Genomic DNA, 21977 nt, shown 5'->3' with positions numbered 1-21977 from the left:
GTGAATGAATTTCTACCAGGGCTGGAACCTCTGCACCATTTCTCACGTTATAGTAGCAGCCATATTGTTTATTTTTTTATAACTGTAACCCTGTTGTAATTGACTGTATATATTTATTTTACTTTATGCATCCACCACCAACCTCTATATCTGCTCCTTGATAGACATTGACTGACAAAAAAAAAATCTATTTGCTTCTAAAAATAAAGCAACAACCCATCGGTGGCACAAGCACAAATGTTGCCCTACCCATGCCTTTAACTAAAAGTCATGTACAAAGCACTTAACATGTTACCTCAACATGTACCTAATGCTATTCAAAATACAGTACCGTATGTGCTTGCATTTGTGGGTAGATATAAGTAATGGACGCATTTTCTGGATTGGCCATAGTCATTCTTAGGTTGTTTCTTAGGTTGTTTTCCAAAAGCCACTCCAAAAATGGTAAGTTTGTTAAACCATATCCATTGCATCAGCAAAAAGAGAGAACCACTTTAAACACTTTAGATGCCAAGAACCGGAATACCAGCTGAAAATACATCTAAATCTACAAAGCTCAGTAAAGTAGACATTCTTAAAGCAGCGACCGAATACATCCGATTACTACTTGCAGTTTTGAAAGACACGGACACCACTGTGGGCACTGGTACAGATTTCCTAAGATCTGTACCACTTCCATTCTAGCACTTCCATTCAATGATTAGCAAAAATAACAACCACACTTAGGGACTGACCACTTGTATAGATTTTTGAAAAAAAAATATGAACTTGACCAAAATGTGACCTCTGGGGTTTCGTCCTGACCAGCAAACTACCGTAGTGAAATCCATCAAAAATTGGTTTCGTGTAACCATACACATACTGTAGCTTTTGATTGGCAAATATAACAATATTAAAATCTATAAGTTCAATGATTCCTCCTAATAGGATTTCTGTTCATTTGACTCTTGTGGATAATTTGACACTTGCAGATAAATAATAACGCAAAAAAAAAAAAGAAGAATAAATTGTGTCTGAATGTAAAATTCACAGTGGTAGCTTTTGTTTGCTATGCACTTCTCCTAACATCAATAAATGTTCCTTTCTTGTACAAATGTATATTGACCACTCAAAGTTTTGAACACACTACTTAATGCCTCAGGTACAGTATTAATGTATTTCCCGGGGGGAAAAACAACAACAAAAAAACAATGAATTAACATTTTATTGCACATTTGCTTTATTCCCTACAGATACTTTGGAGACAATAAACTACAGATGAGTCCAAAGTTCTTGCGTGTCTGTCTGTGGAGTTTACTCCTCATCCAGTCCTTTCTGTAAAAAAAAAAAAAAAAAAAAAAAAAAGAGTAGACAAAGAGAGATGATTTAGAGTCCAGACATCAAAACTAAAACACTCAAAAGAGAAACGATGCCCCTTAATTGTCAGGTTTGTCAAACAATTAAAAGCATAACTTACCTTGGCGCCAACATCACGGCTTTTAGCACGCAGCTTGTTGACTTGAGATTCAGCAATGTCAGCCCTCTCTTCAGCTTCATCCAGCTCATGCTGCAGTTTACGGAACTTGCTCAGATGGGTATTGGCCTGTTCTTCCTACAGGAATCCATACCACACAAACACACATTGATGATTGTAATTCATTACAGTACAATATTGTCAACTGGGAAGGGCGAAAAAATATAAAGCAAATGGGATCTAGGAAAGAGAACTCAAGAAGGGTTGACATCAGTCAGATATATACACTACTTTTTCCCAATTATAACAGATTAAATTCACCCTTCAAGGTTAATTGTGAAATTTCATCCGGGAGCCTGCTATTCCTAATCTTTGGTAAAAAAATGTTTTGAGACAAGACCCATTATGAAATGTTAAAAGCTTACTGGAAATGGATTTACCCTATATCCCCAAATATAGGACAGGTTTTTTTTTCTTTCTTTCTTTTTTTTTTTCAAAAAATGAATTCCAAAAGTATAGGTGTGCCTTTAACCGGTAACGTAAATATTATTATTTTTTTAATATATATATTATATATATATATATATATATATATATATATATTATATATATATATATATATATATATATATATATATATATATATATATATATATATATATATATATATATATATATATTTTTTTTTTTTTTTTTTTTTTTTAAATTGGTCACCGTTTGAGGAAGATCCGTCAGCCACATAAGCTGAGTTTTTTTTTTTTTAGATTGGCCATATTCTTACTCACAATCTTTACCATAACGATATGAGCAAGAGGGCCGATGTCAGTTGGCCGTTAACAGCTAGTGCCTGTTGTAGCTAACAGCAGCTCGTGTTAAGGTTGTTACGACATTATTTTCAATAAAAGAGGCGAACTGGCTGAACCAACATTCGAGTCCATCCTTCTCCTCTTACAGGAATATTGCTAAAACAGAGAGGACCATGTAAAAGTTATGTCTCCAGCTCATTCAATTAAGAGTGGCAAGGTATGGACCTGAGTGCACTGGTTAGAGAACACAGAAAGTTATTCCACTTGGTGGAACACAAATGGTGCGCAACTTTGGGTATTTACAGCAAAATGAACTTCAGCTGCGTTGTGAGGGGGGGGGGGGGGGGGTACATTGACTGCTAAAAATGTGGGAAATCTGATTACTTAACCTGTTTTGCTTTAGTTTTTACATTGTCGCCAAACTCTTCATGGGTCCTATACACGATAACATGGAAAATACCAGAATTTAACACTAAAACTAAGGGGGCCACCTATACATTGGTGCGTCCTATACTTTGGAGGACTATGGTACTTTTTGTAGCTATGTTATTTTAGTGCATTTACATTTTACTTTTAAATAAGGTTAATAAAGAAGTATAGAAACTAGTACACTCTATTTTCACACTCTTAGACTCAAATTGAGTTTCAGTACTACTACTGTACTTATTTTTTAAGTCTCTGGAAAAATTGATTCATAAAATTTTAATGATATGAATAGTTAGGAGACTCATTTCATTGTTGCAAATCTGTATTGCCTGCCTGGAGGGGGTTGAGTGCGAATAAGCTTGTGAATGTGAGACACACACTTTGAAAACTACTTACAGCCTCTTCAGCAGATCTCTTGTATGCTTTGACTTTCAGTTGCAGTTTATCAACCAGATCCTGGAGACGCACAACATTCTTGCGATCTTCCTCAGTCTGTAATTACAAGGACAAGGTAAGACACACAAGTTCAGCAAAAGTATTCTCTCAATACATTCATTTTAACTACATATGTTAATACACATTAAAAGCTATGTATGGCACACCTCAAGTCATGGAATCTGTTTTAAATTTCAAGAACATTATGCTTTTATAATATTTCTGCTACCCGGAAAAAAGAAATCCCACCTGATAGGTGAGTTCCTTGATGCGTCTTTCATACTTGCGGATTCCCTTTATTGCTTCACTGCTTTTCTTTTGTTCAGACTCCACCTCATTTTCAAGCTCCTTCACCTGAAAGTAAGGAAAAAAAATGGGGGGGGGGGACTTGAATCACTGTCTTGGTGAGACAGAATGAACAGGCGCTTTGTTACTGGTTGTGCAACTCTGCTGAAATCGAGCGGCTCAAATAACACCACGAATGATCATTAATTAGCCCCACAGTTTTGCTCTTAGTGTTGTTGTTGATTATTATTTTATTAAACATAAAATCCCCCAAGACAACAAAAGAATTGATAAATAAATTGAATCCCTTAACAATGGGCATAGAAACAGAACTTTCTGTTGCAAAATTAAAAGGTAAATATGTCACTTGTTTCATATATTGGAAACATGCCAACAACCTCCCAAAACCGAAAATAGTCAAGTGAGAATCAGAGGACAATTTTGTTTTTCATACACTGTGTTAGGACTGTTAATCACAATTTAAATTGTAGAGAATTGTTGTTGATGCTCATAAAAGTATTGTCTATTCAAACAAATGAAACAGCATGAGGAGTCTAAGTCTGACTAAAGTACATTTACACAGCTGCGGGAGAGCCCATCATCAAATCAAATCAAATACAGTTGAGAAATGACCACTTGTACCATCTGGGCTACAACCAGGATTACCATCAGGGCTGGCTATTTAAAATAGTCTTTAAATTCTACTCCCATAGTGACTAAGTAATGTTTAGTTGTTAATTTTTTTCTCCACATTGACCATGCAGTAGCAGTCATAGTATTCATCCGTGAAGCACGTGACTCCACTTTTTTGTCCCTATATGGGAAGTCAATTCTTGTCTTTTGGGTACAAATGTAAAGTAACATCTGCAAAATCATTTGTTCTCAAAACACATGAATGCATCAAGAAATTCAAGCTATTCTTGAAAATGGACAGCTGCTAACATAAAAATAATTCGGGTCATAAACTATAATGCACATCATACATGTGACTGCAGGGTTTTATCAGGGCAAAATGTGACTACTGTACTTTGAAGAATATAACTTAAAGAATATGCTTAATATTAAAATGTTTAAATCAAATAATGTCATCAACATTACTGCATAATGACTTAAAGGGTTCGTAAGGCGAAAAGTGGACTTTTGGAGCTTTTACATATGATCCAATGTTGATTTCTCACCCTAAACACTCCCAAAGTATTATTTCCTTCATTGATGCATATCTAAGCATTCCTTGCTTATTCTGTGCTCTCACACCGGACCAGATGAAAATGGCTTGAAGTTCTCTCATGAAACGCACTGCCTGCGCAAGAGAAAACTACCTTTTACGTCTTTTAGTTTCGTTTCGGTTCCGGAGCTGAGGAGGAGAGATTTTACTCCCGAGTCGGTCAAGTAAACAGCAACGTTTCATTTATCAGCGACAATGTTTTACTGTCGAAATGCTGAGGTTGTCAAAGTATGTGCCAACCTCAGTAGGAAATCATTCTGCTGCAGCCGGAACTATTGTTATTGTTATGGATTTTCACAGGGACTGATTTGGTTGAATGAACGCATGTCAGTGAGAGTGGTATATCGACGCCGCTTTCTGTTTTAATGTCAGTACAACATGTTTTTTTTGTTGTTGTTGTTGGAGTAGTCTTAATCAGCCGTGAGCCTTGTGGGGATGAGCGGTAAGGATGATTTGATGGAAACATGTTGCGCAGCCTGCCGCTTGAGCTGCAAGATGGCATGACACAGTAAGAGGAAATGAGCTGTTTTACTTCCTGGTTAGAAAGATCGGTACCGTATAACTTATATTTAATAAGAAATGAAATTGCCACACGTAGTTTATATGGACATATAAAATTATGGAAAGTATTTAAATATCATGGTACAGCCCCATTAAGCATTTATCTATCCATCCACCCACTTTGCATAGCTGCTTATCCTCACAAGGGTCGCAGGCTTGCTGGTGCCTATCCCAGCTGACTTCGGGCAGTAGGCGGCAGACACCCTCAACTGGTTGCCAGCCAATTGCGCATAGAGACAAACAACCATTCACACACCAAATCACACTTTACTACCACACCAATACCATGCATGTTTTTTGTGCGTGAGGGAGGAAGTCAACGTGCCCACGTGGGCTCAGGGACAACATGCAAACTCCACACAGAAAGGCCTGAGCCAGCTGGAATTGAACTTGCTAACCACTCATCCACCGAGAGAAATTTCTGATATAGTTCATCTCTTACCCTGGCCTCGAGCTTCTGCACCTGTTTCCTCCCTCCCTTCATTGCAATTTGTTCCGCTTCATCCAGACGATGCTGCAGGTCTTTGATGGTTTGCTCCATGTTTTTCTTCATACGCTCCAAATGAGCACTGGTGTCCTGCTCTTTCTTCAGCTCTTCTGCCATCATGGCAGCATCTGTAATGGCCTTCTTGGCCTTCTCCTCAGCGTTCCTGCATTCTTGGACTGCTTCTTCCACTTCATTCTGAAGCTGGGATGCATCAGCTTCAAGTTTCTTCTTCTGATTAATCAGACCGGTGTTCTGCATATTGTTTTGAGATTTCAGAAATTAAGACAGTGATTCTGCAGAAATCCTTGTGTCGATATTTCCGATTATACACTGGAACGATAATAGTATCTCACCTGTGAGTGCAGTAGCTGCACCCTCTCGCTAACATCCAGCAACTCTTGCTCAGCAAGTTTGCGACTTCTTTCAGTTTGCTCGAGAGCAGCTCTCAGTTCCTCCAGCTCAGCCTGGATGAGGTTGTTGCGTCTCTCCACAATTGCAATGTTCTCTTTGAGATCATCATTGGCACGGACAGACTCATCCAACTGAATTTGGCAATCCTTCACAGGATGACATCAATCATGACTTTAGTAATCAGTCCAAAATCTTGTGAAACTTTACTCTGAGATTACCTTGAGATGTGCATGAACAGATTTGAGTTGCTTCTGAGCCTCAGCTGCCTGCCTGTTGGCTTGACTCAACTGAATCTCCATCTCATTGAGGTCTCCCTCCATCTTCTTCTTCAAACGGAGCGCCTCGTTCCTGCTTCGGCACTCTGCTTCCAGAGAACTCTGCAGAGTTTCGATCGTCCTCTGCATGTTTCTCTTGCACTGCTCCATTTCCTCATCTTTCTCCGCTAGTTTCCGTTCAATGTCAGCTTTGATCTGGTTGAACTCAAGCTGAGCTCTAAGAATCTTACCCTCCTCGTGCTCCAAGGAAGCCTGGCAGACACAAGGGTTTGTTGAAATAATTTACATTGACATTACTGACATTACTACAGTAATGTGTTTGTCACTGATCTAACCTCTGCCTCCTCTAGAGCAGATTGAATCTCACTCTTCTCTTGGTCCAATTGCTTTCTTAATTTCTCCAGCTCATGAATAGTCTTCCCACTCTCACCAAGTTGCTCGGTGAGATCAGAAATCTCCTCTGTAGAACATCAAGCACCATGTGTTGTACTGTGTACACTGGCCATTTATTGTGTTTTAATAAAACTGTGATAGGGATTGAGCATACCCTGTAAGTTCTTGTTTTCTCTTTTCATGGTTTCCAGTTGATCCAAACACTCTTCATAGGAGTTCTTCAACTTGAATAGCTCAGTGCTCAGAGTTCTGGCTTCTTTCTGGGAGCCCTCCAGCTCACACTGAGACTCTTCATACTTCTGTTTCCACTCGGACAAGACCTTGCAGGAGAAAAAAAAGAGGCACAAAGAGTCAATATTTAAGAGTTTAATGACATAATTGACACAATCTTGCATAATGAGCTCCTTCCCTTTTCTCAATACTTGGCGTATGTTGACTGACCATTGAATTTTCTGGTTTCACATCCATTCTAGTATGATAATATACTGTATTTGTCATGCTCAAGATTTTCAACATTTTATCAGGTCAAACTATCTTGACCTCAAACCATATTTTCATGTTTTGATGGACAGTCAAAGAACACATGGTTAATTTAACTCCTGCTCCTCCCTTATCAAATCATACCAGTTCAAGGGGTATTAACTTTCTAAATATTGTGATCTCACTGATGAAGATCCGAGACACTTTATTATCTCTCTTAAGCTATTAATCAATGGTTGATTACATTTTAATGTGTACAAATGTTGCACATAAGCACTTCACCTTATCAAAGTTTCTTTGCTTCTTGTCCAGAGCAGCAGCTGCAGCATTTGACCTTTCGACATCGACCATGAGGTCTTCGATCTCATTTTGCAGTCTGTGTTTTGTCTTTTCTAGAGACGAACATTTAGCATTCACTGCTTCCACAGCCTCCTCGGCATCTTGTAGACGCTGAGCCAACTTCTTCCTTTGGAAACCGTCAGTATGACCTTTTAATGCTCTCATAGATTTCTCAATAAAAACTTAACAAAAGCTGATCTGCCAGATGGGGAAGTCATGAAATTGTGAAAATTATTTTTGTTGTCATGGTGGATTATCAAAGTCTTACTTTGCATCTTCAAGTTCCTCAGTCCTCTGAATGGCATCAGTTTCATACTTAGTTCTCCACTGAGCCACCTCAGAGTTAGCCTTGGACATGCCGCGCTGCAGTTCAGCCTTGGCTTCCTGCTCTTCCTCATACTGCTCTCTGAGCAGATCACAGTCATGGCGAGAGGACTGGACCGCATGGGCTAATGCATTTTTGGCCTGTCAGGAAAATGTTACATGCCTATGAAAAACAACTCTCTTCTACTAAACTGCACTTATTGAGGCACCTGCCTCAGAGCAATGTTCCTCTTACTTTGGTTTCCTCCTCCAGTTGTCGTTTCAGGTCTTCAATTTGTTGAGTGTAGGACATTTTTCCTCTGGTGAGTTGAGACACCAGAGACTCCTTCTCTTCAAGTTGCCTTGAGAGCTCACCTAGCAATTTTGGCCATATTTTATTCATGTCCGAACATGGTAGTGGTGAAGGACTTTAAAGTGAAGCAACGCATTAAATACCATTTTCAGTTTGAAGCTTTGCTTTCTGCATGTTAAAGTCGTTGATGCAACGTTGGGCTTCTTCAAACTTTGTCTTGTATTCATTCATCTGGTCTTCCACAGTTCGGCATGTCTTCTCAAGCGTCGTCTGCAATTGGAATATTGATATTAATGCTAAAATAGACCCATACGTTGTATGGGTCTCAGCTTAAAGTGAATCAACTTCAAACCCTTTTCAACTAACTTTTGTTTTGACAATATGTTCCATATTGGAAATGACGTCATCCAATTCCAGCCTGAGTTCACTCTTCTCCTTTTCCAGTTTTTGCTTGACTCTTTGCAAGTTGTCAATCTGTTCTCCCAGGTCAGCCACACTATCGGCCTGTTTCTTTCTGAGCGTGGCTGCTGTGGCTTCATGCTGCAGAGTGGCCTCTTCCAGGTCTCTGCGGAGCTTCTGGAACTCAGCTTCCCTCTTCTTGTTCATCTCAATCTGGGCAGATGTTGCTCCACCGGCCTCCTCCAGCCGCTCGCTGATCTCCTCCAGCTCTCTGGCCAAGTCTGCCCTCTGCTTCTCCACCTTTGCTCGAGCTGCTCGCTCTGCCTCAAGCTCTTCCTCCAGTTCCTCGATGCGGGCCTGATCAGACACGACTTGTTAGTCGTTGAAAACAATCACAAATTTCAAATCATTGCATGAATCACAGATCACCTGAAGTTCTTTCAATTTCTTTTGAAGCTGAATGGCAATTGCCTGCTCATCCTCTATTCTATTTGTGAGCTGGTTGACTTCAAAGTCTTTCCTGAAAAGAAGTGTTAATACAATAACAAAACAGCATAAGAAATGATCTTTTCTTTTGATCATGTCTTGTTTTTGCTTGGCTTTATATCCCTTAAAAGAATAATTTCGGTATTTACTTTTTCAGCTGCTCTTCCAGCTGTTGCTTGTCATTCTCCAGATCCATTAGGCTTTCCTGGGTCAACTTTAAGTCTCCCTCCAGCTTCCTCTTTGCTCTCTCTAGATCCATTCGAATCTTCTTTTCTTGTTCAAGAGACCCTTCAAGCTACGTAATTAAAATTAAAGAAAAAAAAGATTCAAAACTTTTAGCTCCAAGGTACCTAGGGCAGTAACAGACTTTCCAAATAAATAGTACTGAAACACATACATCATCCACTTGCTGCTCGAGTTTTGACTTGGCCTTTGTCAGAGTGTTGACTTTGTCTTCTTCACTCTGAAGGTCGTCCAGCGTTTGCTGATGAGCTTCCTGTAAGGCTTTCTTCTCCTTGGTCAGCTTGGCAATGACTTCATCCAAAGCTGCCATTTCTTCAACCAGGTTCTTCACCTGGAAACCGTTGTGAATTTCAATAAGTGATATTCATGAAGTTTCTTGTCGCACGCACCAATAATGAAGCAGTTCCCGTACCTTGTTCTCAGTGGCATGCTTCTCTTTCTCTACTTTAGCCAGAGTTAACTCCAAGTCATCAATGTCCTTTTTCAACTCAGAGCACTCATCCTCTAACTTCCTTTTCTTTGCTGTTAATTCAGCATTCATCTCCTCCTCATCCTCCAGTCTTTCAGATAACTCTTTGGCTTTTGCTTCCATCTGGATTTTATGTTTGATCAATCCCTCACATCTTTCTTCAGCATCAGCAAGATTATCTTGTTCCTAATTGAAAAAAAAACAATTTAATACATTTCTCTTCATATGATAATAAAACTGACATAAATAGGTGCATAAATTGTGAAAAATAACATCATCAGACTTACAGCCTGAACTTGGAGCTGCAGGTCATTTTTTTCTTGGAGAAGAGATACCATTTTTTCCTCCAGTTCTTTCCTGCGAGATTCTGACTTTGCATAAGCTTCTTTCAACTTCAGGAATTCTTCCTTCATATTGGCCATTTCTTTTTCCGCTTCAGCAGATCTCAAAAGAGGTTTAATCTTGAAGTATAGCTTCATCCAAGGCCAATTCTTAACCCCCATGAATGCACGAATGTTCCACTGGATTACCAATAGTGCATCCCTGTCAAAGATCATTTTTTTAACTGTTTAGTTTAATATATGATGAAATATATGGTCAGAAAACATATAGTCTGCATTTATAGCCCTAATTTTACTAACCTCCGCTCAACAATCTTCTGGTATTCAATTCTTGCCAGGAGACCTCTTGATCTTGACTGGATTCCAGTAATGATGAGTGACAAGCGGTCATCTCTCATCTCCTCGAGTTGCCCAAGGAGACCAGCTTTGAAGAACACCTTTTGAAAAGTGTACAGGAATATTATCTACTACGTTTTTGGATCCGTTAGACGCATAATGATGCTTCTCAAGCACTTCATTCAAATTTTTTGAAAGGTATGGTTGGGAGTGCTGTAATTAATGTATTATTATTAAAATTGAAGAAATAATCAGAATGGTGTTCATTTTCATTAAATTAGGTATACAGTGATCCCTCGTGACTTTGCGCCTCGCCTATCGCACGCTCAGTGCATCGCAATTTTAAAAAAAAAAAAAAATTTTTTTAAATAAAAATACATTGCGGACAGACGTCCTGTTACGGTTTCCTGTATGCCAGACAGAAGAGGTAACAATAAATACACTTGCCACGGATGTCAAACGACTGCAGTACACATGTTTACTTAAATCTTAAATTATTAAACCTTACATAGTAACTAATTATCCCTTTCCATCTTTTGAAGTCTCGCGGTAGCCGTGGTCATATTAGCGGCGTCCAATTAAAGTCAAATCTGCCTATGATCAAACATGATGAAGATAAGAGTTTACACTTGAAAGACTTGTACCATTTTATTATAAAAGAAATCTAGGTAAGAGATTTCCAACCTGTTTTGGAGAAGCAACGGTGTGTTTAGCAAATGACACCAACTGACCGGCAATTCGAGGTGTGAATAACAAATGGGAGTTGGGGCGGGATTAGATTACAACTCCTGCCCTCATTGGTCGATGGTCCCGCCAGGAGCCAGTTACATGTCTTATAAAAGACCTGATAGTGGCCTGCAAGATACTCAAACTGGATTCAGTTTTTTTTTTTTTTTTTTTTTTTTCCGGGGGGGGCTATATCTCAGTTTGCCTTTATCACAGGGGGGTCACTGTACTCAAATAATGATCTCACTCCCAGTTATTACTGCATTAACTCCAATATTTGATAAGACACTAAAGAGTGACATTATTTTTGACAAATTTGGATTACGTGCATAAATGGAAAATTTAAAAGGTATATGCCACTTTAATTTAGACTAATTCCCTATAACTTGCCTTGGTGTGTCCAAATTTGTATTGATTGTGGTCAATATCCAAAGACCCAAGAAGTTTTTCTGCACCCTTCTTGCTGTCGATAAACTGACCCTCAGGGATAGCGGCAGGATTCAAGATACGATATCTGAAAAACAACGGATTACATATTTAGAAAAGAAAAAAAAATCCCAATAACTTTAATATTTAATTGGTATGTATATATGTGTGTGTGTAAAAACAGTTATTTAGATGTCACCTCTGTTTGAAATCTCCATAGAGGATCCTATTGGGGAAGCCCTTCCTGCAGATTCTGATGCCTTCCAGTACACCGTTACAGCGCAGCTGGTGCATCACCAAAGGGTTCTCCATGGCTCCAGGAGTCTTGGTCTCATTGGGGATAATGCAGCGCACAAAGTGGGGGTGAGTAGACCTTAAGTTGGTCATCAGCTTGTTGAGATTTTCCTGGGAAGACAGAGATACTTTGTATACAACAATGCTAAGTCACACCTGTGACACAATTTTCACTGAGAAGTTTCTGTAGGACAGAATCTTGTGCTAATTAATAACTGACCCTATGCAAGGCCGACACCGTCTGGAAGGAAGAACCTTTCTTCTTGCCTCCTTTGCCCTTACCACCATCTGTTATTTAACAAATGTAGAGTTTATACAACATTTTTTGCACTGTGCTCCTTGAAATGATTCTTACCAGAAGCTGAATCTGCTCCAGCATAATTTGCAAAGAGCAACGCCAATAATTTGAGAGTAGACTTCTGGTACAGTGAAACAACTGTCTCATTCAGAGGATCCTTGTTCTTCACCAGCCAGTTGTTGATATTATAATCAACAGTCCCAGCATAATGCATCAGGGCAAAATGGGCCTCTGGTTTCCCTTTGACGATTCTAGGCTTCTGGAAGTTACTGGATTTTCCTAGATGGTTGTCGTATAGCTTAGCTTTGAAGGTGGCATCACTGGCTTTGGGGAACATGCACTCCTCTTCAAGAATGGACATGATACCCATGGGCTGGGGAGCAGCAAAGATGCGATGGAGTGAAACCTTTGGTCAAGCTTTTTACAAAATCAGATTAGGCTTTTAGAATCAATGTCTCACCTTTTCAATCAGGTCAATGCAGGCCTGCAAGTCCATACCAAAATCAATGAAAGTCCATTCGATGCCTTCCTTCTTGTATTCTTCTTGCTCCAGCACAAACATGTGATGGTTGAAAAACTGTTGCAGTTTTTCATTGGTGAAATTGATGCACAGCTGCTCAAAGGTGTTGAACTGAAATTGAAAGTGGATAAGCTTTTACATCTTAACCCCCATATTTACATAAAGCAATCCTTGGAAGAGCTCACATCAAAAATTTCAAATCCAGCAATATCGAGAACTCCGATGAAGTACTGGCGAGGTTGTTTGGTGTCCAGAGACTGGTTAATACGGACCACCATCCACAGAAACATCTTCTCATACACTGACTTGGACAGCGCTCCCACCGCATAGTAGACCTAAAAAAGAAATAGGAAATGAATCCACTTAGGGCGAGTGATGGTTGGCTGGGCTACACACTGTACTGTAGTAGTAGTCATGCTTTGTAGCAAATCATGCAATGAATAAACTATGCCAGGACGGGGACTTTAGGTCACTGAGAGCCGTATCCTGCCTGTTTTCCATGTCTCCCGCTAACAACACACCTAATTTAAATGATCTGCTGGTCAGCAAGCTCTGTGGAAGCCTGATAACAATCGTGAGAAACTGGAGTTCCGTCCACCTGAACTTTGCTTTACTTGAATCTTGATTTTTTTTTTTTTTCGCTGGGCCATAAGATAGACACACTTCTGTGTTGTGTGTGTTGCAAAATCAATAAGTTTTGTAACTCTCACCTGTTGGACATTTTGTCCTTTCGTGACCCACTCATTTCCCACTTTGACTCTTGGATGACAGAGACCTTTGATGAGGTCTGCAGAGTTCATGCCCATAAGGTAGGCTACTTTGTCAGCATCTGAAAAAATATGAGGGTGAAAAACCATGACAGAAACGCATCTTTATTTTTTTTCATCTTAACAAACATATTTTGGAAGTCCAGAGTCCATCTTACCTTCAGTGCCATCAGCCTCTGCCTGTTCCTCACGCTGTTTGTTCTTGAACTTCATGTTGCCATAATGCATGATGGCCCCTGTTAGTTTGTAAATGCCGTTCTTCTCCTCTTGGGTAAAACCCAGCACATCAAAGGCATCCTGAGTTCAATGTACATATGACAATTTTTAATTGTCAGCAACCTTTGTACGTTGATAAAAGTAGGTTTTTATTAGTTTTTTTGTACGCTACATCAACAAAGACTGACACTGTAGGAGTAGCATTGAGTTAGAGCAACTCAACTAAACTTATGTTTATATGAGCAACATTCACATTGCGCAGTATTGTAGTACAGTGGTTCTCAAAGAGGGGTCCGCAGAACCCTGGGGGCCCGTGGCTTGACTGCAGGGGCTCCGTGAAATAGTTTGGGTTATTAATAAAATATATAGCATACATATATTTGTGGTAATTTCATGTTATTTTATATCAAATTGTGAAAGTATTCATTATTCTTCAATAAAGCAATCAACTCATTCAATGCCAGGAACGTATTGTCACTTTTTTTTTTTTTTTTTGCTGTAGTTAATTATTGATTGTCCTGACTCTTAAAAAACATATGTCCCTGGCATTGAATGAAGTTATATACTTTTAAAAATGCAATAATTAAGAAATTTGTCAAATGTGTATAGTATCTTTGATTTCTTGCTCACCAGGCGATGAAGCCAGCAAAGCTAAACCGGCATTTTATTTTATAATGTTGTTTTTGACTAAATAATTGGCAGGAACCTGTTTAGGGAAATTTAAATGGTTTGTTATAAGGTGTGCAATTTGCAATTTTTATTTTCTAAACATCAGTATTCTGTTGCTGAAAAGTAACAAATATTCTTATTGTTGTCAAATTGAATCTACTGATGAATAAAAAGGGCACTTATTGAGTTTTTGAATTTAATAATGCGAATTTCAACATTACTTTACTACATTACTTTAGTATTAACCAGACTTCCCTGAATAATTAGCATGAATTTTGCAACATGTCTCAAATCCAACAAGCAAGATATTTCATTTCCTCACATCAGTGGCCATAAGCTCTTCAGCATCATTGATGGAGGCGACAGTTGTTTCTCCTTGGGAGATGAACGCATAATCATAGGGGTTGTTGGTGATTAGCAGCATCTCTAAAACGAGTAGAACAAAAATATTTTATGTATCACATCCAGGGAAACATGTCATGATTAGTGATTGCATTGTTAGCTATATTTTTACTTACCTAAAAGCTCAGGTTTTTTCTGCGAGAGAATCTGATAGAAGATGTGGTAGTCTCTTTCAGCCTTAAGTTGAAAGGTGACACGGGACTTCTCCAACAGATCTTTAGACGCATTTTACAAAGGAAGGTGTTTAAACGTTTTTAAAAAAAATGCAATGAATGAAGAATAAATATATAAAGAACATCGCTTGCTTTTTCCCATAATTTATCACATTCATAAAATGTTACCAACATGTCTCAATATCCGCAGATGCAAGCTTCCCACTGGCAGCAAAATGAATTCGGATGAATTTGCCCTAGTTAAAAGAAAAGGTGTTGAAACACAATCCTTAGAGTGCAAATACTTATTATTTTTTAATTAATTCCTTTTTGAATAAGTGACAACTTACAAATCTGGACGAATTATCATTTCTGATGGTTTTAGCATTTCCAAAGGCCTCTAAAGCTGGGTTAGCCTGGATGATTTGATCCTCCAAGGTGCCCTGAACATAAACATTTTAGCAAATGCAACCCCTATGAAAAAGGACAAGGCAATCTTTTGTTAAAGCAGATGATAGACACCTTTTTCTCAGAGCCCGTTTCTTTCTTCCCACTACCAGCTGCAATGCTGGCAAAATATTGGATGACTCTCTTGGTGTTGACAGTCTTTCCAGCACCAGATTCTCCACTGTGGAAACACATTGATTTATTTGAATACCGTTTTTCGTTGTAAACACAGGTAGATAAATGTGTCATGACGATGGCATTCAATGAATCCTCTTGGCCGAAGTTGTGCCTTCCAACTAATTAATCAGTTTTATTAGGAATATTGCCAGTAACTTTTTCAGTGCTATGGATGAGAATTTTCATCATGTAAAATACTTAGGTTGTGTGCCAGTGACAAGAATTTTTATCAATGTATCTTTTTCTAATGGATGGCTAGATGACACTTGTGGCCAGCGCTCCTCCTAATTATATGCCAACTGAGCACTGTTTTAATGTTATAGACCCACGCAAACTGTTATTTTGCCATCAGAAACACATTTTCACCGTTTTTGTTCATGTTTTTTCTCCCCTTGTCCAAAATAGCCTAGTGTCACTCAAATGACCTATTTTCAAACAATGATTACTCAAGAATGGAATATGGTGGTATGTCACTTTCTTTTTCCAGATAATGAACGGAATCCAATCTTTCTTATAGTACCATCGGCCTGGAAAGATGCGTTAAAAGCTCGAAATTGGCTGGCACGCATGGGATTGCCTTTTCAGATAATGCTTGGCACTGAAAGAGTTAACATGCACAATTTGGGTATTTGATAATAAAACAAGAAAGACTAAAATTCAACTCACGTGATGAGAATTGACTGATTTTCTCTGTCTGAAAGAAAATACAAAATGGACGTAAGAATGTATGCATAGCTGCTATAAATTGTACCCATCACTTCGATGTGAGCGCACAGTCTACAAAGCTATAATTACCGGTTAACATGTACTGGTATGCGTTGTCTGAGATGGAGAAGATGTGAGGAGGAGCTTCACTCCTCTTCTTTCCCCTGTAAGCAACAACCACTTCTTGGTTGTAGACCGGAAGCCACTTGTAGGGGTTGACAGTGACACAGAACAGCCCAGAGTAGGTCTAGCGGAGACAAAAAAAGCAAGGAGATGCTTTGCTATCACTGACACTTCAACTTAACTTCCTATTATTGTAAACCCACGTCAGTGACATAAATAGAAAAATCTTAACTCACATAGATCATCCATGCCGCATAACGCTCTTTGAGGTTAAACAACACAGCAGGCTCGTGGAGGAAGGTGAACATGGCCATGTCTTCAATTTTATCAAACTTTGGCGGATTCTGAGGGTGCACGTCGCAATCCTTAACAGTCACAGTCTGAAGAGAAAGAAAAGGCAAAGGTTTTAACAAATTTTGAAGACTACATATAAACTACATCACACTTCTGGCTCATATTGTACCAACAGCTTGGACAGCTTGATTGACAGCTTAATGTTGTTAGTATGTATGACTCATTGGCAACAACATGATTAAGGTGAGCCAGTCCGTGTTTGGAAGCAATTATTGGACTTAATAATGTAGAAGAAATGATTTATATAAAGTTGAGACCCAATAAAAATGAGTTCAGTGATACTAGGGTTGAATATTTTGCATGCATACAGTAGAGTACTTATCAAAAGTTTGGAAACATTCTTTCACCCTTCTATTACCCACAGGCCATCTGGGTTCTGAGACAATTCCTCACTCAATAATCTGCCTCATCACCAGTCGCTTTACCGCATGCAGACATGGGACTTACAAGTGCTGCACAGTCCTTGAAAGCTGCTAAAAACATAATATATGATATTTTGCACTATCGTCCTCATATGTATACAGTTTCTTCCACTCCATCTACTCCATAATATGCTCAAAATGTAGGTCTATTTATTTATTAGTGGTTCATTATTACTGGCCTTATTTCTCTATTACTGGTTTTATGCATATGACAATAAAACTCTTAAGTCTTTCAACATTTCTTACTTGAAGAGTTCCTGAATTGGAAATAAGAGGCAATACTTAAATTTTTGACATTGTAAAGGTGGAACTAGTCAGTATGCAAAAAATGTCCATCAACATGTATTTTGTTTTATGATTTATACTCTCCAAACTAGGCCCTTTTGCCCAGTATTGTGCTTCTTGGTATTTTCTCGGTCAGCTTTATGATATGGATGATACTTTCTGACCTGAAATACCACAGCTGTTTGTTTTCAAGACTTAATAGCTTGAACCTCTTCAACTCTTAGAAGTTGAAGGTCTTTCCAAGCATTTGACTGGTACTGCATAACGCATACACTTTTGCACATACCAATTTTTTTGACATGCCTTCCTATTTTTTTTTTCTTTATTTTCATGACTATTTACATTGTAGATTCTCTTTGAAGGCATCAAAACGAGGTGTGAACACATTTGGTGTTATGTACAGTACTATTTAACAAAATAGTTAAACCATATCTTATGTACTAGTTTCTTCAAAATATCCACCCTTTGCTCTGAATATTGCTTTGCACACTCTTGACATTCTGTCGATTAGCTTTGAGAGGAAGTCACACAAAATGGGTGCTGCATCACCAGTGTGCCTCAGGGTTAATTAGTGGGATTTCCTACTATATAAACAGGGTTTAGACAATCAGTTGTGTTGTGCATGTTAGGTTAATATTGGACAATCGTTAAAAATGCATATTATGGCTAGAATCAATTAGCTAATTAAAGGCAAAGTATGTGTAACAATTGGACAATGACTTTTTGTGACTTTGTCACAAAATCATTTGCTTTCTACGCTTCTGATGCTTCTGGTTAGGAAGCATCCTGACAGATCACTGACCTTCCCCTTTGCAGTCTGAGCAGTAACTTTATCCCCCTCACGACTAGTGATGGAAGCCTTCACATACTCCTCCTCATTGTCAGGAACAAAGCATTCTTTCTTCATATCAAATGGACGAGTCTGAGCCTCCAGACGCTCCTTGTCTGATTTTCTCAGGTAGGGGGCCGCTGCCCCAAATTCTTTCATGGCGGCGTCGCCCATTTTTAAGCTTGCTTATTGCAAAAAGAAAAATAGTATGCAGTTCAACATTCAATATGTTTGGAAGAAATAATGGATTAGGATTTCAGTCTTACCTGACAAATCCTTACAGAGAAGACTGAGGTGTTACGGCCCTGGATGAAGAAATACAGCACTGAAAGTGACCTATATGAACACGATGACGGTCCAATCGTGAAGCCAATGTACACACATCTTACCTTGTGATAGAATGGTGACCTATTGTGGCTTCACAATCAGGTCCCTTTATAAAGGAAGCCCCTTTGCCATATATGGAGGATGCTTGTTAGGCCCTAGAATGCTATTGTGTCTGATTTGGGTTGGTCAGAAAGGGGGGGGGGGGGGGGGGGGGGGGGGGGGTTATGAATGGTAGAGAGCATTATAGAAATCAGCGGGTCAGTGTCTTATCACTGATGGGGTCTCCTGACGAAACCATATTAGGAGCTCATTGCATGGTGATGATTAATCATAGATATCCTTAAGCAGCCAGGGAAACACGACTCGATCCGTAAATAGACGCTGGGAGGAATTCTTTTGTCATCGTCCCAACATGCAACTGCTGCTGGGGAACAATGGATGTTGGGTAGAAGACAAGCATCCTCAAGACTTGCTATGAATGCAGTGCTATTACGTTGCATTGTTTTGTTTTTTTTACATTTAAACTGGAAAAATTGAACTAAATGTATGCGCGTGATCCAATTAGTAAATTTGCAACCTTTCATACATAGAAGAACATAAGCCCCAGAAAGTAACTAGGTAGATTTGAAAAGAGAGATCCGCTATGAAGGGGTCTCAGTTACTCAGGGGCTTAAGTGGTGTCTGTAACATATTGTGTTGAGTAGTCATAGGAGGGCCACTGCTGCAGTACAAACAGCAAGAGATGGTAAGTGGGGAGGTCTAAATAAAGAACGTTGGTTTGTGAGATTATCCAGGCGACAAGTGTGAGGCAACACAGACAAAAATCTTCAGCGGGAGACATGCCTGAGATTCACTGAAAGGCTGTAATGATGACAAATAACAATGAGCCGTGCCAATATGAAAGACTCCAATGTAATGCCAAGGTCACAATAGAGTAGCCGCCTACCATTAAAAAGCTGCTCCCTAACAGCCCTGTTGATGTGGCATTTGTGTCTTTGAGGACAAAGATAACTGTGTGAAATGCCTTCTTAAAACCTTCCACTGATTGAGGAGAACAGCCAGAGAGTCATCAAGGATCAACAGCAGCACATGTTGGCCACACACACTGCCTGTTTCTCATAAATACACTGAGAGTGACAGGTGTATTCTATTCGTCCTCACATTTTTGGGCTCCGGTTAAAATGCCACTCTCGCGAGCAAGAGGTTAAACTCAAGCGGGTGCACCTTAAATCAGGGGTTCTCAAACTTTTTGGAGTCGGGGACCTCGAATCGAAATCGAAATTTTCCAAGGACCCCCGTTGCAAATGTTTGTAGAGACAAAACAAACAATCACTTAAAATGGACATAAATGCCCTTATTTGTTCACCAACATATTCAATTTGCCAACAAATATATGTAACTTTTCAGCCAGACTCAAGTTTACAAACAGGTTGCTGCCAAACATTTAGTGACAAAATTAATGTGGTTACGTGATTACGTGGGTCTTTTTGACAAATAACAAAATTATTACATTTAAAAAATATATATTAAACTGTTGATTTGATTGCTTCATTGAAGAGTCATGAATACATTCACAAATTTATATAAAATTAAGTTGAAACAAATACATATATATTTATATATATATATATATATATATATATATATATATATATATATATATATATATATATATATATATATATATATATATATATATAGAGAGAGAGAGAGAGATTTTATTTTTTTTATTAAAAACCCAAATTATTTCACGGAACTCCTGCAGCCCACTTTGAGAACCACTACATTAAATGAGTTATTTTCTATTTATTTTCATTTTCTCCTCAAAAACATCGAGGGACCCATGCATCTACCAGTGTGTAAACATTTTTGACAAACTAATTTGAATGTATTTGCAAATTTGATTTCTGTTCTGAAGATTTTCCCATAATGCCCAGGTGTATCGACTTGCACAAAAGCATAATCCGGAGTTCCCAGAGAGAATCCACCTGGGCTCAGGGAGAACATGCAAACTCCACACAGGAAGGCCCGAGCCAGTTTGGTTTGGTCTGTGAACTGTCAAGCGGACGTGCTAACCACTGCACCACCGAAAGACCTCCACATTTTATCATTGCGTTCAAAAGTACTTTGCAAAATATGTTTGAATGTATTTGCAAATATGTTCATATGAGCTTTCAAATCTATAGAAACAGGTTTGTCAGTCATAAAATGTTTATTCCACATTAGCAGTTCCATAGTTCCATATGAACCTCAAGAGGGGTCTTGGTTAATTTTGACTTTATCTACTTGACTGTATTTAGGGAGAGGCTACACTGCGAGCCGTCTTTTAAGCTCGCTTGCAACCTGACTGTGTACTAAAACAGGAATTGGGCAGACAGTCCTAAGCACCAATGATCACAGTCCCTTCAGAGGTTAGGAGATAAAAAGAAGGTCAACAACTGCTGACAAGTGCTGAGATTATTTCCATTCAAATAAGTGAGCCGCTCTCTTACTGACAGCTGGCGTCAGATTGCCAAATGGAAGCGAGAAATTCTTCGCAGCTGCTAAAGACCAAGTGAAGATATGGCTGATCATAGGTCACACTCTCGGCTCATTAAAGGAGGCACCTTGTTTCGTACCTTGTTTATGCCCTAACGCATTCTCATTGTCCTCCTGCAAACAAGGCAGAGCTAAAAAGGTGCAGCTCGCAACAAACACAATACAGGCCTTGACAGTATTGTATTGTATCTTTACTTTTGAAAGATATTTTGGTTTTGGTTTTCACAGTATAATTAGTGGTTTTTGTTGGGGGCTGCTCAAAAAATTACAAAAACACGACTGCTGCTTATATGTTGGTCAGTATTTGGTGTACTGTATTTCACTTGGGCCAAAGCGCAGATGTGCCAAAACTATGACAGTTAATCCTTAACAACATATTGTTCACCTCTTTATGCAGAAGTGTGAATTTCCTTTCATTAGATACCTTATTGTCACATCAGGGACTTAAGTATTGTTTTGTAATAAGAGAAGACTGCAGGCTCCCAGAATTTCACACCCAGAGTGTCTGGAGCCTCCATCTCTTGCCTCCTCAAATCATTACCCAGTGTAAAGCAGAAAATTAATATGACTGTGATGTAAGTGACAGGGAAAAAAAAAAACACCCACCCAAAAAAAACATCTAGACTAACATATTTTAATTGTAATCAATATAAGAAAAGAACTACAGCTTCGTAATAATTGTGATATCTGTTTTATCTGTTGATTAAAAAGGCAAAACATTTTTTTCACTTAACTGGGTAATTTTGACTTTTTGATTGAAATCAGACTTTGATGTTTTTTATGTGTCAAAAACCAAATGCCAAAGCATACAAAAAAACACTATGAGGCTAAAAT

At 38.7% G+C, this 21977-nt stretch overlaps 1 protein-coding gene and 1 long non-coding RNA gene across 2 annotated transcripts in view; one reads left to right on the top strand and one right to left on the bottom strand.

The window, feature by feature from the left end:
- LOC148415129 (uncharacterized) overlaps window positions 1–21977 on the top strand; it is a 61880-nt gene that overhangs the window by 32481 nt on the left and 7422 nt on the right. The window contains exons 7-8 of the long non-coding RNA XR_015867510.1: window positions 3121–3196; window positions 11839–11981. This is a non-coding gene — a long non-coding RNA (uncharacterized LOC148415129). The remainder of the gene's footprint in view (window positions 1–3120; window positions 3197–11838; window positions 11982–21977) is intronic.
- Window positions 1187–18585, bottom strand: LOC148415130 (myosin-7-like). The gene is made up of 38 exons (XM_088430375.1): window positions 18545–18585; window positions 18252–18463; window positions 16625–16768; window positions 16356–16512; window positions 16227–16254; window positions 15459–15564; window positions 15287–15379; window positions 15130–15193; window positions 14901–14999; window positions 14705–14808; window positions 13656–13794; window positions 13441–13559; window positions 12916–13065; window positions 12671–12841; window positions 12268–12583; window positions 12133–12200; window positions 11818–12023; window positions 11583–11706; window positions 10431–10567; window positions 10077–10332; window positions 9733–9975; window positions 9475–9651; window positions 9227–9372; window positions 9021–9111; window positions 8559–8948; window positions 8336–8462; window positions 8136–8254; window positions 7845–8041; window positions 7520–7703; window positions 6912–7077; window positions 6700–6824; window positions 6308–6616; window positions 6032–6235; window positions 5634–5930; window positions 3370–3474; window positions 3082–3177; window positions 1457–1591; window positions 1187–1314 (listed from the first exon to the last, which is right to left on the bottom strand). Exons 2-38 carry the CDS (start codon window positions 18450–18452, stop codon window positions 1294–1296), a joined length of 5814 nt encoding a protein of 1937 aa, XP_088286501.1. The 5' UTR covers window positions 18453–18463; window positions 18545–18585; the 3' UTR covers window positions 1187–1293.

The sequence above is a fragment of the Hippichthys cyanospilos genome, chromosome 12 (genome assembly GCF_059441005.1).
Source record: "Hippichthys cyanospilos isolate Australia breed blue-spotted pipefish chromosome 12, RoL_Hcya_1.0, whole genome shotgun sequence".
Lineage (NCBI taxonomy): Eukaryota > Metazoa > Chordata > Actinopteri > Syngnathiformes > Syngnathidae > Hippichthys > Hippichthys cyanospilos.
The sequence above is the reverse complement of the archived record's forward strand: the minus strand, read 5'-3'. Positions and strand labels throughout refer to the sequence as shown.

Bases quoted from the DNA above. Each gene is read 5' to 3' on its own strand.
- LOC148415130 (XM_088430375.1), bottom strand. From the start codon at position 18,452: ATGGGCGACGCCGCCATGAAAGAATTTGGGGCAGCGGCCCCCTACCTG. The intron at 9,373-9,474 runs GTATGTGTTTCA...TTAATTACGTAG, and splicing joins TCGAGCAGCAAGTGGATGAT to CTTGAAGGGTCTCTTGAACA. The intron at 8,042-8,135 runs GTAAGAGGAACA...TTTTCCTGACAG, and splicing joins AACTGGAGGAGGAAACCAAA to GCCAAAAATGCATTAGCCCA.